General features: G+C 32.5%; 1 protein-coding gene across 1 annotated transcript; it reads right to left on the minus strand.

Annotated features, from left to right (window-relative positions):
• Nucleotides 1-861: 861 nt before the first annotated feature.
• Nucleotides 862-12,229, minus strand: LOC123526641 (uncharacterized). Its single transcript, XM_053523002.1, has 8 exons — nt 11,386-12,229; nt 5,264-5,465; nt 4,523-4,561; nt 4,215-4,265; nt 2,507-2,653; nt 2,083-2,200; nt 1,503-1,630; nt 862-1,275 (listed from the first exon to the last, which is right to left on the minus strand). Exons 1-8 carry the CDS (start codon nt 11,599-11,601, stop codon nt 1,256-1,258), a joined length of 921 nt encoding a protein of 306 aa, XP_053378977.1. The 5' UTR covers nt 11,602-12,229; the 3' UTR covers nt 862-1,255.
• Between the last annotated feature and the right edge of the window lie 311 nt (nt 12,230-12,540).

The raw sequence follows: 12,540 nt of genomic DNA on the forward strand, positions 1-12,540 counted from the left end.
AACAATTGTTTTAACAGTCCTACATGTATTTCTGAAGCAACGTCAATCGTTGTCTTGTTTCCAATGACGCCGCCGTACCATATAAGGTGAGCAATCAATAGTTACTGAGATTATCAAGTTAAATAACAATGTTATTCACTTAACAAAATCTGTAAAAAGACCCTTTGGAAGCAAAGAATGCAATCAAGAAAATAATAGCAGATTGAGTTTGATTGAGTCTGTTTATGAGAGGTAATTAAATGTTCAACACCTCTCACGCCCCCTAGAACTGGCTTAAGCAGACTTCTATAACACATACGTTGAATGGACTCCATGATCCCAAAAACCAGAAAATATAACAACACTGAATTCAAGTAGAATTTCTTGAAGCATTGGGTGGAGCAGGCGTTATCATAGCCACACCCCGCAAAGCAGACCACACACATATAGTCACTGCTGTAGAAGGACATATTTTGTAATTTAAAAATGCTCCAAAGATCCATCAATAACGTTTAGTAAAGTAATGTTTTTATAATGAAACTAAAATAACACATTGGCACATGGGTGAGAGAGTGGAAGGGTAATACAATCATACAAAATGGTACGAACGAAAAGTGATTTGAAAATAGGGATACCGGCTAGAAACTGTCATGGAAACAATATTGCAGCAAATGTATTCATTGATAACAAATTATTTAAATCATGAATAACAATTCGACAGAAGAATGAATTCAATGTATTTTTACAGTCTGTGAAGAATAAGTATAATGCAACATTAAACACATTATTTCGGTTGATGTCCTGTCAAGTTAGTCCCACTGAAAATAGTTTTGGCGGCTTGTTACATGAGGAATCTTTAAAATAAGCATAAGTAACACTATACTACATGTATCATTTATTAATGAATAGAAATAAACAATTTATTGGAATTATTTCCTTGTTTAACTTTGCATCAAATACAGTCTTATATTTGAGTAGAAAACCTGATTTTTTTTGCATCACATATCATTACCGTTAGTTCCGATTCAACCATCTTCTTTATAAAAGAACGGGTTTACTTGTTTCCATAGTTTAATTATTATTCAGAATCGCTTTACATCTTAGATTATGAAATATGTGAACCAGTAAACAGGCTATTATCTTCGCTGAACATCTTAACCAGTTTCCATAGTCTGTTTGTTATATTCTGAGTCGTTTAACACCTTATGATTTGTTCTGAAATATTTGTTGCTGATCTTCAATGAGGTGAAATATGATGTTTGTTTCCATTTTAGTCTCATAACCGTTTGTTTTTACCTGGAAATAAACAAAGTAGATATTGACTGTCTTTTAATACATGTGGGGTTGTAATACGTTTTGGTTTCGTAAAAAGTATTAATTGGTCATTTCTCAAATGAAATAAATCTTAAAGTATGCACTGCAATAAGATGATGTTTTATAAATATAAGTAATATATTATTTTTTCTGTACAGAAAAGCAATGAAATCGAGTGAAATGCTTACAGCATAATTTGAAATTATTACCTTTTCCTCGTTTGTTTTTCTTATTAGTCGCACGTGGTTTGGTTTTATTCTTAACACCTTTTGTTTTCTTCTTGACTCGAGTTTTCCTTAATCTTTTCTTGCAAGAAAGATATCCCTTTTTGCAACGACTGAAAATGTATAAAAATGTAGAAAAGATATATATATCAAAATGAATAATTAAGAGATAATAACTTACAAGAATTGAAACGAAACGACTGAAAAAGAAACACTTTTTAAATTACACAAGGTATAAATGAATGTTCTTTAAATCAAGATGACATGTAAAGACGTGAGCGTTTAAATAATTTAAGAAAAAACTACACACATTCATTCTTAACAAGCATTGATAATTAGCAGACAAAAGAATAAAATTGCCCGCTACTAACACATCTGTCTATACCTTTTATACATCTATAATTTAATGTTTATAAAAATGTAAGAGTACTGAATTGTTCTGTATTTTGACAGGCGTTGCATTAATAAGATGTAGGAGAACACCACAAACAACGAAGTAGAGAGAATAAAAAAAGAAATCGTTTAATGAAACCAAATATTTGAAAATGTTATAATATATAAATACCAATTTTTATTTCCGAGTTCAATGTTTGCACCATTTAATAGTACTATATTGTCCACCTTGCACGTTTTCCTTTCTGACAATGCCGACGCAATTACTAGTTCTTCTTCACCTAGGGAGTCTATCGAATAAATAAATGTGTAGTTTCGTTATATAAGGTTGATAAACAGAAGAAGGGAATCTAATTCATAATACCCGGTAAAGCATTCGAAAACTCTATAGAAATAGTGAGTATAACTGATATGGATCACCTAGTAAATGTTAAATACAAACATGTATCTATGCAATGATTTGCATTCCATTTGCGATGCGCGGTAACGGTACATCCAACTTATTTGTCGTGTCTTTCTGTACTGACAGAGAGAAAGTTACTCACATAGGTAATCTTTCCAGTCATATATTCTCAGCAGTGATTAACAATTCTTACATTTTTCTCCAGTATGTTTGACACAATATCCACTATTAGGTATTCCTTCTTTTGGGCTTCCCGGATCAGTCACGTGACAAAAATATCCATGGGGACAGAGCAGAGGATCTTCATCCGACTCTACAGGACTTGTACTGCATGCTTCCGCTGCAATGTTTATCATAAACATTTATCCTCTCTGCCCAACATTAACTTCACTTCAGTATTCAAGCTTACAAGGCTTAAGACATACTGCTACTTCAGTGTAAGATCTACGAATCATCTTAGTACATTTTACATACCGTTTTATTATTTTCTGCTTTGATAAAATTCTATCCAGAAAACCTCTTCGGCTTTCTATGAAATGCTGGGGTCAAGTCTTTATGCTAGTATAAAATGGCTGTATTTCAATGTTTTTATGCTGGTATAAAAGGGTTACATTTCAATATTCCAGGAGGAGAATATTAAGAATAATTTCGAATTTAACATACATTTATATGTTTATACCGCACATGTGAGAAAGGAATGACGGTACAGTATATAATTTTATTCTAATAGCTGTAAATATTCCTTATAATGTTACTTTAATGTAGATAATTTGTAGAACTTCGTTTCAGCTTTATGTGTTTGCACCGCAAAAATTGTAAAAATACTAATAAACTGAATATTATTGTTCGATAGAAACGTGTTTTTAAAAACTTCGTTGCATCAAAATCTCTGAATTGTAGATAAATTTTTACGATGATATAGAGTGTTAGACATTAAAACGAACACATAGAAGTATCAAATGACTTGTAAAAGTTTAATGGCATTTCTTTATTTTTTCTCACGATTCAGTTGCACTTGTGTTATTGGGACTCGTATCAAAATACTTTAATTTTCGAAAATAACTTTACTCAGTTATTTACAGTGTAATAAAGAAAGAACTGAATTGACATAGCGGAACCTTAAACAATTGTTTTGTTCATTAATGATGGTTGTAATCTGGTTCCCTGTCCCATACAAAATGCGGATTAATGGAAGAAATTATCTGCTTTTAGAGACGCACTTAGATATTTTTCAATAAGCAAATTCGCCTTTTGTGGTTTATTGTGTTTCGCTGCTGCCTGCTTCCTTTTTGTAATGAAGGGAGAAATCGGAAGCTAAGCAATTCCTGTTTGTTTGTTTTTTTTTGTTGTTGTTTTTTAATGTTCGTAGCCTTTTAAAACTAGTTTCCATAGAAAACTCTATTCCTATCGTAATAGGCGAGTGGGCGAAACCACTCCGAACATTGATACTAACTCGCTCTGACATTGATGTAGCTATAACAAAGGACATTATTTGTGTATCTTTTACATTCTGCTGATTTTCTTCTGCTATTAAAGTCGGTCACTCTAATGTACTTCATGTGCTAGCATTTTCGAATATATACGTGTTTATAAACTAATAGAATAATTTATAGCTTCTATTACCAGCATCAAAGGTTACCACCAGACAAAAAGGCAAGCAGTGTAATTGTTGAAGACGTAGACATAATAATTCAGTTATGTGTTACTTTGTCTGGATATTGTCAAGGTTATTACTTACAAGCCAGTTCTCATTTTCAATAATAGAGGCTGTATTTTGTACTTCGGAGACATGAACAAAAATACATAATTACCTTCAATTTGACAACAGATTTCTGTACATCTTTATTAAACAATAATTACCACTTTTGGTTCTACCTTTCGTATAAAAGAGAAACGGTTACCTTCTGATGAGGATTTAACTGCTCTTGGTTCGCTGATCAACCAGGATATTCCTGAAATAGTGTAAACAACAAACACAAACTAATTATTGTGCATTAAACAACATAATGTTTGCACACATGAAATAGGGGACTTTGTTACTAAAACTCTAAACAAATTACTTTTTAATGCTAACTTCTAGTATTGCTGATAGGCATAAAAATACAACAATCACAGCAAACCTACCAGTAACTTTATTGCTTGACGCTTTTTAAAAGCACGTATTATGGTTGTAAATATATTGCAATAAAGCACCAAAAAGTTTATTTACCAGATCTTGATCTTCTTGGTTCTTTTCGCCAGTCCACAACTATAAAATGAAATAAAAGTAAATCGCATTTCCTCTGTGATATAGGCAAATTCTAAAAAGCAATAAGTTGCAAAAAAAATAGTTTTAAGCTGTGCCTTTTTCTACTAAGTTCGTAGAAGTCATTGATTAGGCAATAGCAGAGGCATAGTACTAGAGATAACCATAACAGCACCTTATTAACCTATATAACACGTCTTTATTCAAAACTTAAGCAAAATACTTTATCTGCAATGGAAAAATACATCTTCCATCACTTTCTATCAAACATAATCTTTAGGAATGAAGGCTTTCAAAAGATTTAACATACGGAAACAACTATGTGACACGGCAAAATTATACTTAGACATGCTTGTTTGTTTTATTTATGTTGACAAAGTGGTCGATATTCAGGAAAATAAATTTCTTTCTAGAAATGTATCACCATGGTGACGAATAAATACACATGATCTATTCGTTATGATCAGTATTCCTATCACTGTTCCGATGGTCTGAGTTACCTTTTGCTCTATTGTTGTTGGCATTAGTTAATTCGTGAATGCCTGTTGTCATATTTCGATAGCATTACATGTCATTACTCAACTATTTTTTACCTAAGACTGATGACGGAAATATTCATTTGGTAAGATTATATAACGACTTAAACGATATTAATCAAAGGCATTTAAATTCGATTCAAACACCTGTAAGGTAGTAACAGCTTACGTGCGGCTGGTTTGATCTCAGGAAGGCAAGAAAAAGAACATCCGGTAAAACAACATCTGAATCCATCCGAACAATCAGTATCTTTTTGACAAGAACTTTGTGCGCATGCGTCGTCTGTTATAACATCCGGAACAGGAGGACACACATCAAGGGAAGCTATATTATTTGCTGGAGAATCAGACTGGTAATCTTCGTAAAATATCTGCAGACGAATAAATGAACAATAATTTTTATGTGTACAATGTATTAAGAAATGAGTTACAATTCGCAAGTTAATCCAATCACGTCCATGTTTTAGATTATCTAGCTATAAAATATTAAAATGCAGCAAGGCAGCATTTAAAAGTTATCTGTACGTTTCTGGTTATCAGATTCCATGTAACATGTTTAACTACTGACAAAGATGTAAAAATACAACTTACTGAAGTAATACCTGTTATTATTATCAAATTTATTTACGCACAATACAAAAGTCTTATTCATTTGTATTGTGTAAATCTGCCTAAATACTTTTTTCAGACTTGTTTTAAATATGAGTTCTTCTCGTACGTTAAAAGCTACCACCCTATTCGCTCGATTGCCGCTTTCCAGCATATATAGTATGAATCACTGTATGAATGCTTTACGATTTGAACATATTGCCGTATAGGTTGATTTAGAATATTTAATCAAAGACACGTTGTCAAATAATTCACGTTCGTTTCTGTTTTGTTTAAACCTATTTGTTTTAGCTTGACTATGAATATTTGAAGATATGAAATTGATAGAAGATAAAGTATGTTTGTTGTTGTTGTTCTTTTTTTGTGTGTGGGGGGCGGGAGGGAGGGGGGGGGGGGGGTTGTTTTGTGTTTCTTTTCTTTATTTTTTATTGTTTTTTTTTTTGGTTTCGTGAAACTTTAAAACTATCTCTTTTTTCAACACAAAGCATTATGATTGAAAACAGATAGTATGATGCTCACTCGATAAAAATAACTTTCGATATTTCACCAAAACAAACAAATAATCTCTCTATATATCAGATAAACACGCCATTGTGGCTGATGGCGTTATACTACAAGCAAATATCTCTGCAATTATGAATTGTATTTGCGTGCTAACTGATCAAGAGATGCAATCTCAGAACTAAAATAGCTTAAAGTTTGTGAACTGATTAAATATTCTCAAAATGTTAAGTAACTTTGATTTACCGATTGCTTCTTTATTAATGTTTCATTGTAACCGTATACACAAACTCTTAAATGACATATTAACTGCATTGAGTGAAAAACAATTAAGGAAATCTACAAAATATTGGAACACTATGTTTCACTATGTTTTATAAAAGGCAAAAAAGAATGACTAGAGTTTTATTATTATGGCAGAAAAAGTAAAAACATAAATCGTATTAAGGGCATTGAGAACACAAACAAAAAGTACAGCATAGACTTATCACATCGATACCAAAATATTTTAAACGAAAGTTATACCCCTATGTTATCTGAAGAATTAATATGTACATTGGTTTAGAAAAAAACACTCAGAGCCGTGCCTTTTAATCAAAAATCTGCCACAGAAACAGAAAAGGTGATTAATGTAAACTTAAAATTCGAAATCCCAACTGAAATGGAAGAAATATTTCCGAGAAAAATGTTTTAAGTGGCAGGAAATATGTCTTTATTTGGTTACTGTAAAGATACCACTCTGCAAAATTTTCATTGCAAATTTTCACAGAGACAAACAAACTCATTTTTAAATGCAGGTTAACCGAGTCTAGTGTAAGTGTTTTTTTTTATTGTAACTTTCCTTTTTCCTCTTTTTCTTCAGATTAAATTTCATATATTTTTCCATCTCCACTTCATAAAAGGTCTATACTTAATTCCAATGAAAGCCTGTTTGCAATATAGAGAATATTATATGAGTGAGTGTCTTTTCAAACTGAATTTATTAAACAAGTTGAATAAAATAATAAAATGCGAGGCTCTTTTAATCACATGTTAGCTTTTCCTGTCGAAATATTTCATGAACATTTTGACATGTTACTTTTTATGTATCTCAGTATATTACCGTGTTGTAGATATTGATTGTTTTTTTTTTGGTGAGGTAAAGAATAATGATTAATTAATTCAAAAGAAAAGGAAAAGGAATGCCAGTGACGACAGTTATTTTGTGTGTAGGAATTAACACTATTTTACAATGTACCCAGTATCACTTTACCAGTGAATATTCTCATTATTGCTCCAGCGTTGAAACGAAGTTAATATCAGTTTGCTATAAAACATTCCCTTCAGATATGTTTGAAAGCATATGTGAGGCAAGCGATTTGTCGGTAGCTTGAAGAATATTTTGCTTTCTTCTCGCCTATTATCAAAACAGACTGCAGACGTTTTGTTCTAGTTAGCAATGCCCCCAACAGACAGTTGTCAATAAACATACCTAACTCTCGCATCAGCATTAAACGATTGACCTTAGGTCACATAAATAATTCCCCTGTCTAGTCTTCTGATATCATATCAGAATATATAAACTGTAAATCAGGAAAATATGAAACACTTGATGGACTGCAGACAACATAAGAAAGATTTATTTTCATTAATATTTTGTATTTTCTCATGTAGTTATAATACAATCTGACAAAAGTACATCTCCTATTACGCTACGCATAGGATCTGGAGACGAGCTATTGACAGCCTCGTTCTGACGACCCTTCCATTAACCTATCAGAGCCTTAATTACAACATGTTGTAAATCTATATTTAGCCTGGGTTTTTCATATTTAAATTCTTGTGACGACCACATCGCGACTACGCCCTCATGTTCTGAAATCATAGGTCATGGCACGGGCTTGGTCACGTAAAGTATCAGACAGCCGGTTAGCTCAGTCGGTAGGGCATTCGCCCTGTAAGCGAGGGGTCCTGGGTTCGAGCACCGGATTGACTGCACCTTTTTCTTACTCTATGACATCCGACACTATTTGATGGTTCAGCCAAATGCTTGTTGAAACAAGTCGTCTGATTGGTTCAAATAAAAATAGATTTGCGAAAATAAAAATAGCAATATTGGAAATCCAAAATATACAGAAGACGAATGTGAATGGGTCGTTCTCATATCTTCGTTTAGAAGATCAAGTACTTAAGTCAGATTGGTTATAATATAAATGTAGCAAAACGTGTCTCTGTTTGTTGCATGTTGTTCTGTTAACTGTCGACAAATAATATTAATGATTGATTTCTCTTACTTTTTACAAATTAAGAAAGAGTGTAGACATTGTATTCAAGTTTGCAATACCCCTATCAGACAATTGTTGATAAACATTCCTAATTCATATATCAACAAGGAACGATTGACCAAGGTCGTGTGTACCGTGTCTCGAGCTGATAATCAATATATCTTAAATTAAACAGCAGACAATCGGAATGTAGACAATGTACTATTTCCGGTTCAAATTTTTCAATCCAGTTTTCATTTACCTGAACTGTGAGTGGATCCGACGACATTTACGATTGTTACGATAATAAGTAAACTAACAACAATAAGTGAATAGATCCGATGACATTTATGGTTGTCATGATAATGAGTAAACTGCCAATAAAGTAAATTGATCTGATGACCATTATTACTGTCATGATAATGTGTAAACTGACAATGGATTCGATTAACATATCGATTTTCACGATTATAAATAAATTTACAATGGATCCAATACAATTATTATTTTTTGAAGATAATGATTCAACTGTGTGTGTGTTCGGGAATAACGTCTTTTTCAACAATTTTTAGTCATATAAACGACGGTGTCTACATGTAGCAGTGAGCACAATGCCCAACTTTATAGTGCTGCCTCACTGGAATACCACGCCGTAGACACGTGGCATGATACCCCACCCAGTCACATTATACTGACACCAGGCTGACCAGTCCTAGCACTATCCTCTTAATGCTGAGCGCCAAGCGAGGAAGCTACTAGTACCATTTTTAGCTCACCTGAGCAATGCTCAGGTGAGTTTTTCTGATCGCTGGATGTCCGGCGTCCGCCGTCTGTCGTCTGTCTGTCAACATTTAGATTGTGTATGCGATAGAGGCTGTATTTTTCAACTGATCTTCATGAAAATTGGTCAGAATGATTACCTTGATGAAAACTAGGCCAAGTTCGAAAATGGGTCATCTGGGATCAAAAACTAGGTCACTAGGTCAAATCAAAGAAAAACCTTGTGTATGCGATAGAGACCGTTTTTTTTTCAACTGATCTTTATGAAATTTATTCAGAATGATTAACTTGATAAAATCTAGGCCGGGTTTGAAAATGGGTCATCTGGATTTAAAAACTAGGTCACTAGGTCAAATCAAAGAAAAACCTTATGTATGCGATAGAGGCTGTATTTTTCAATTAATCTTCATAAAAATTAGTCAGAATGATTACCTTGATGACATCTAGGCCGAGTATGAAAACGGGTCATCTGGAGTCAGAAACTAGGTCACTAGGTCAAATCAAAGAAAAACTTTATGTATGCGATAGAGGCTGTATTTTTCAATTAATCTTCATGAATTTTAGTCAGAAGGATTGCCTTGATGAAATCTAGGTGAAGTTCAAATATGGGTCCTCTTGGGTCAAAAAGTAGGTCACTAGGTCAAATCAAAGGAAAAGCTTGTATATGCAATAGAGGCTCTATTTTTCAATTGATCTTCCTGAAATTAAGTTTTGAAATGGGTCATCTTGGGTCAAAAAGTAGGTCACTAGGTCAAATCAAAGAAACCTTCTGTATTGCGATAGAGGCTGTATTTTTCAATTGATCTTCATGAAATTTGGTCAGAATGATAGTCTTAATGAAATCTAGGTCAAGTTCGAATATGGGTCTTGTACTCTGGGGTCAAAAATTAGGTCACAGGTCGAATCAAAGAAAATACTTATTTATACTCAAGATTTTTGCTCCAATTTTAATGATAATTGATCAGAATATTTTTTTCCATGAAATCACTAGGTCAAACATGTTTACACTGTTATGGTTTGTTATAGTGTGTTTCTCAGGTGAGCGACCTAGGGCCATCTTGGCCCTCTTGTTTACGTTTGGTATGACGCGGCCGGGGATCGAACCCACGACCTCCCGCACTCGTAGCGGACGCTCTACCACTAGGCTACCGAGGCGGTTAACTGAATCAGTATATTGATATGATGACCTTTGTAATGGTCAAATAAATGATTCAACTCAGGATAAAGTAAATGGTCTCGATGCCGATTATAATTGTCACGATAATTAATCAATATCAATAAACAATGGATCGTATGACCATTATGATATTGACGAATGAGTAAATTGACAATGGATTCGATGACCTTTATTACTGTCGCGAAATTGAGCAAATAACAATAATGTAAACGGATCCGATTACCTTAATGACTGTAATGATAATGTGTGAACTCACAATGAAGTAAACGGATCCATTGTCACGATTATATTAAGTAAATTGATAATATTGTAGAGGGATCCGATTGCCATTATGGATGTAATGATAATGACGTGATAGAAGCTGCTACTGCTATATATGAGGTTTGTCACGAAAGAAAAACATGTAACATTATCATTTTTATCATTATCATTATCATTTTAATATCGCTACACTTTACTATTATTTATCATCCCTTTGTGTTATATTTCTATATTTTGTTATCATCATCCTCATCATCATCATAATAGGCGACATAATCATTTTCACGATCGTTCTTTAGGAGGAAGTTAACATGATAATAATACTTAAATAATAATAATGCTAAAATAATAATGATAATAATAATAATGATAATAATAATAATGATACGATCATTATTAGTAGTATTATTAGAATTATCATTATTATTGATAAAAGTAACGAAAATGATGGTGATGATAATGATAATGATATTAATACTTCAAATGATGATGATGATGATGATGATGGTGATGATGATATTATTGATAACAATAGAAAATTAAATTTTGCAGTTACTATCGGTATCTGTGCCAGTATCATATTGTTTTCATGCTTGTGTACTATAATTGACCTAACTAACTGGGAAAAACGCACATCGTATAATTAAAAGGTTCTTCAAATATCCTTAATACCATTATGTTTATATAATTATATATCTAATTTCCAAAAGCTTATCTTACCGAATCAACAACCCATTTTTCATCTGTATTTCCATTTATTTCATTATATCCGTCTCCATCACTATCATTGACTTCCCTAATATTACTCCTTTCTTTAAAATTGATTCTGTTATTCTTTCTGTTAAATTTATTTACCGTCGAAGAGCGGTCGAGTAAAATGTGTCCACCAAACACTGCACCTAAAGTCTGTAGTAATAAAATCAACACAAAGTTCATTTTTCAAATAAATTGCTAATCTGATAAATCAGAAAATATTTTTAGAAAAAATAATTCCCATCATATTAAACACTATCAAAACGAATTTTACTCCACAATCAAAAGTAAATTTAATTTAAATTCGTAGACACTTTTAAAGTTAAATATCATTGTTAAAAGTTTCTAAATATTTATCAATAAAACCCGCTAACTGTTTCTCATATCTCTCTGAAACAAAACATTTCGATCCAACAAATCGCTCTATAATCCACTCAAAAATCCTCGCATACCGACTTTGGTACGTCTCACATCTTCCTCTATGAATTGATCGAGAAATTTTCTTGTTTCTACAGTAATTTTAGCTAAATTAGTTGCATTAACCCGCCACAGGTCTAACTCTTACCCTATACAAATATCACCGATATTTCAATCAGATATCCTTTAATCATACATATTTTAAACGCTTTATCATGGCGAAAATGTCTGTTCTACGCTAAGAAAAGGCTTGCAACAGTGCTGTGATTTATAGTGGAAAGCAATCTAGATTACAAGACTGCCCAAAACACAATTGAAAAATCCGACATTTCTCTTTAAAGCAAACGATTTATAAAATTGTTCATGAAAACTATGTCAAAACCATCTTTAACAACATCTTTCAAATATCAGAATCGACATTCAATTAAATGCAAAGATGTTACAATATTTGTGAATAATCCTTGTTTATGGTTGTTTATGGACAAATAATCTATTAATTTGGCACGGAAGTATCATAGTTAAAGCAGGCAATGAACCTAACATTGTACTGCATTCCTGTTTGTATTTTTTATTAATTAATCGGATGTTTCAATCTTAGATTTTAATATTTGGCATTTCAAACTAAAGATAAAGATGATTTAAATGATGCGTAATAAATTTTGCTTTACGCCGATAAAAGAGAAGTTGCAACTTTACACTTGCACG

This window comes from Mercenaria mercenaria, chromosome 14 (genome assembly GCF_021730395.1).
Source record: "Mercenaria mercenaria strain notata chromosome 14, MADL_Memer_1, whole genome shotgun sequence".
Lineage (NCBI taxonomy): Eukaryota > Metazoa > Mollusca > Bivalvia > Venerida > Veneridae > Mercenaria > Mercenaria mercenaria.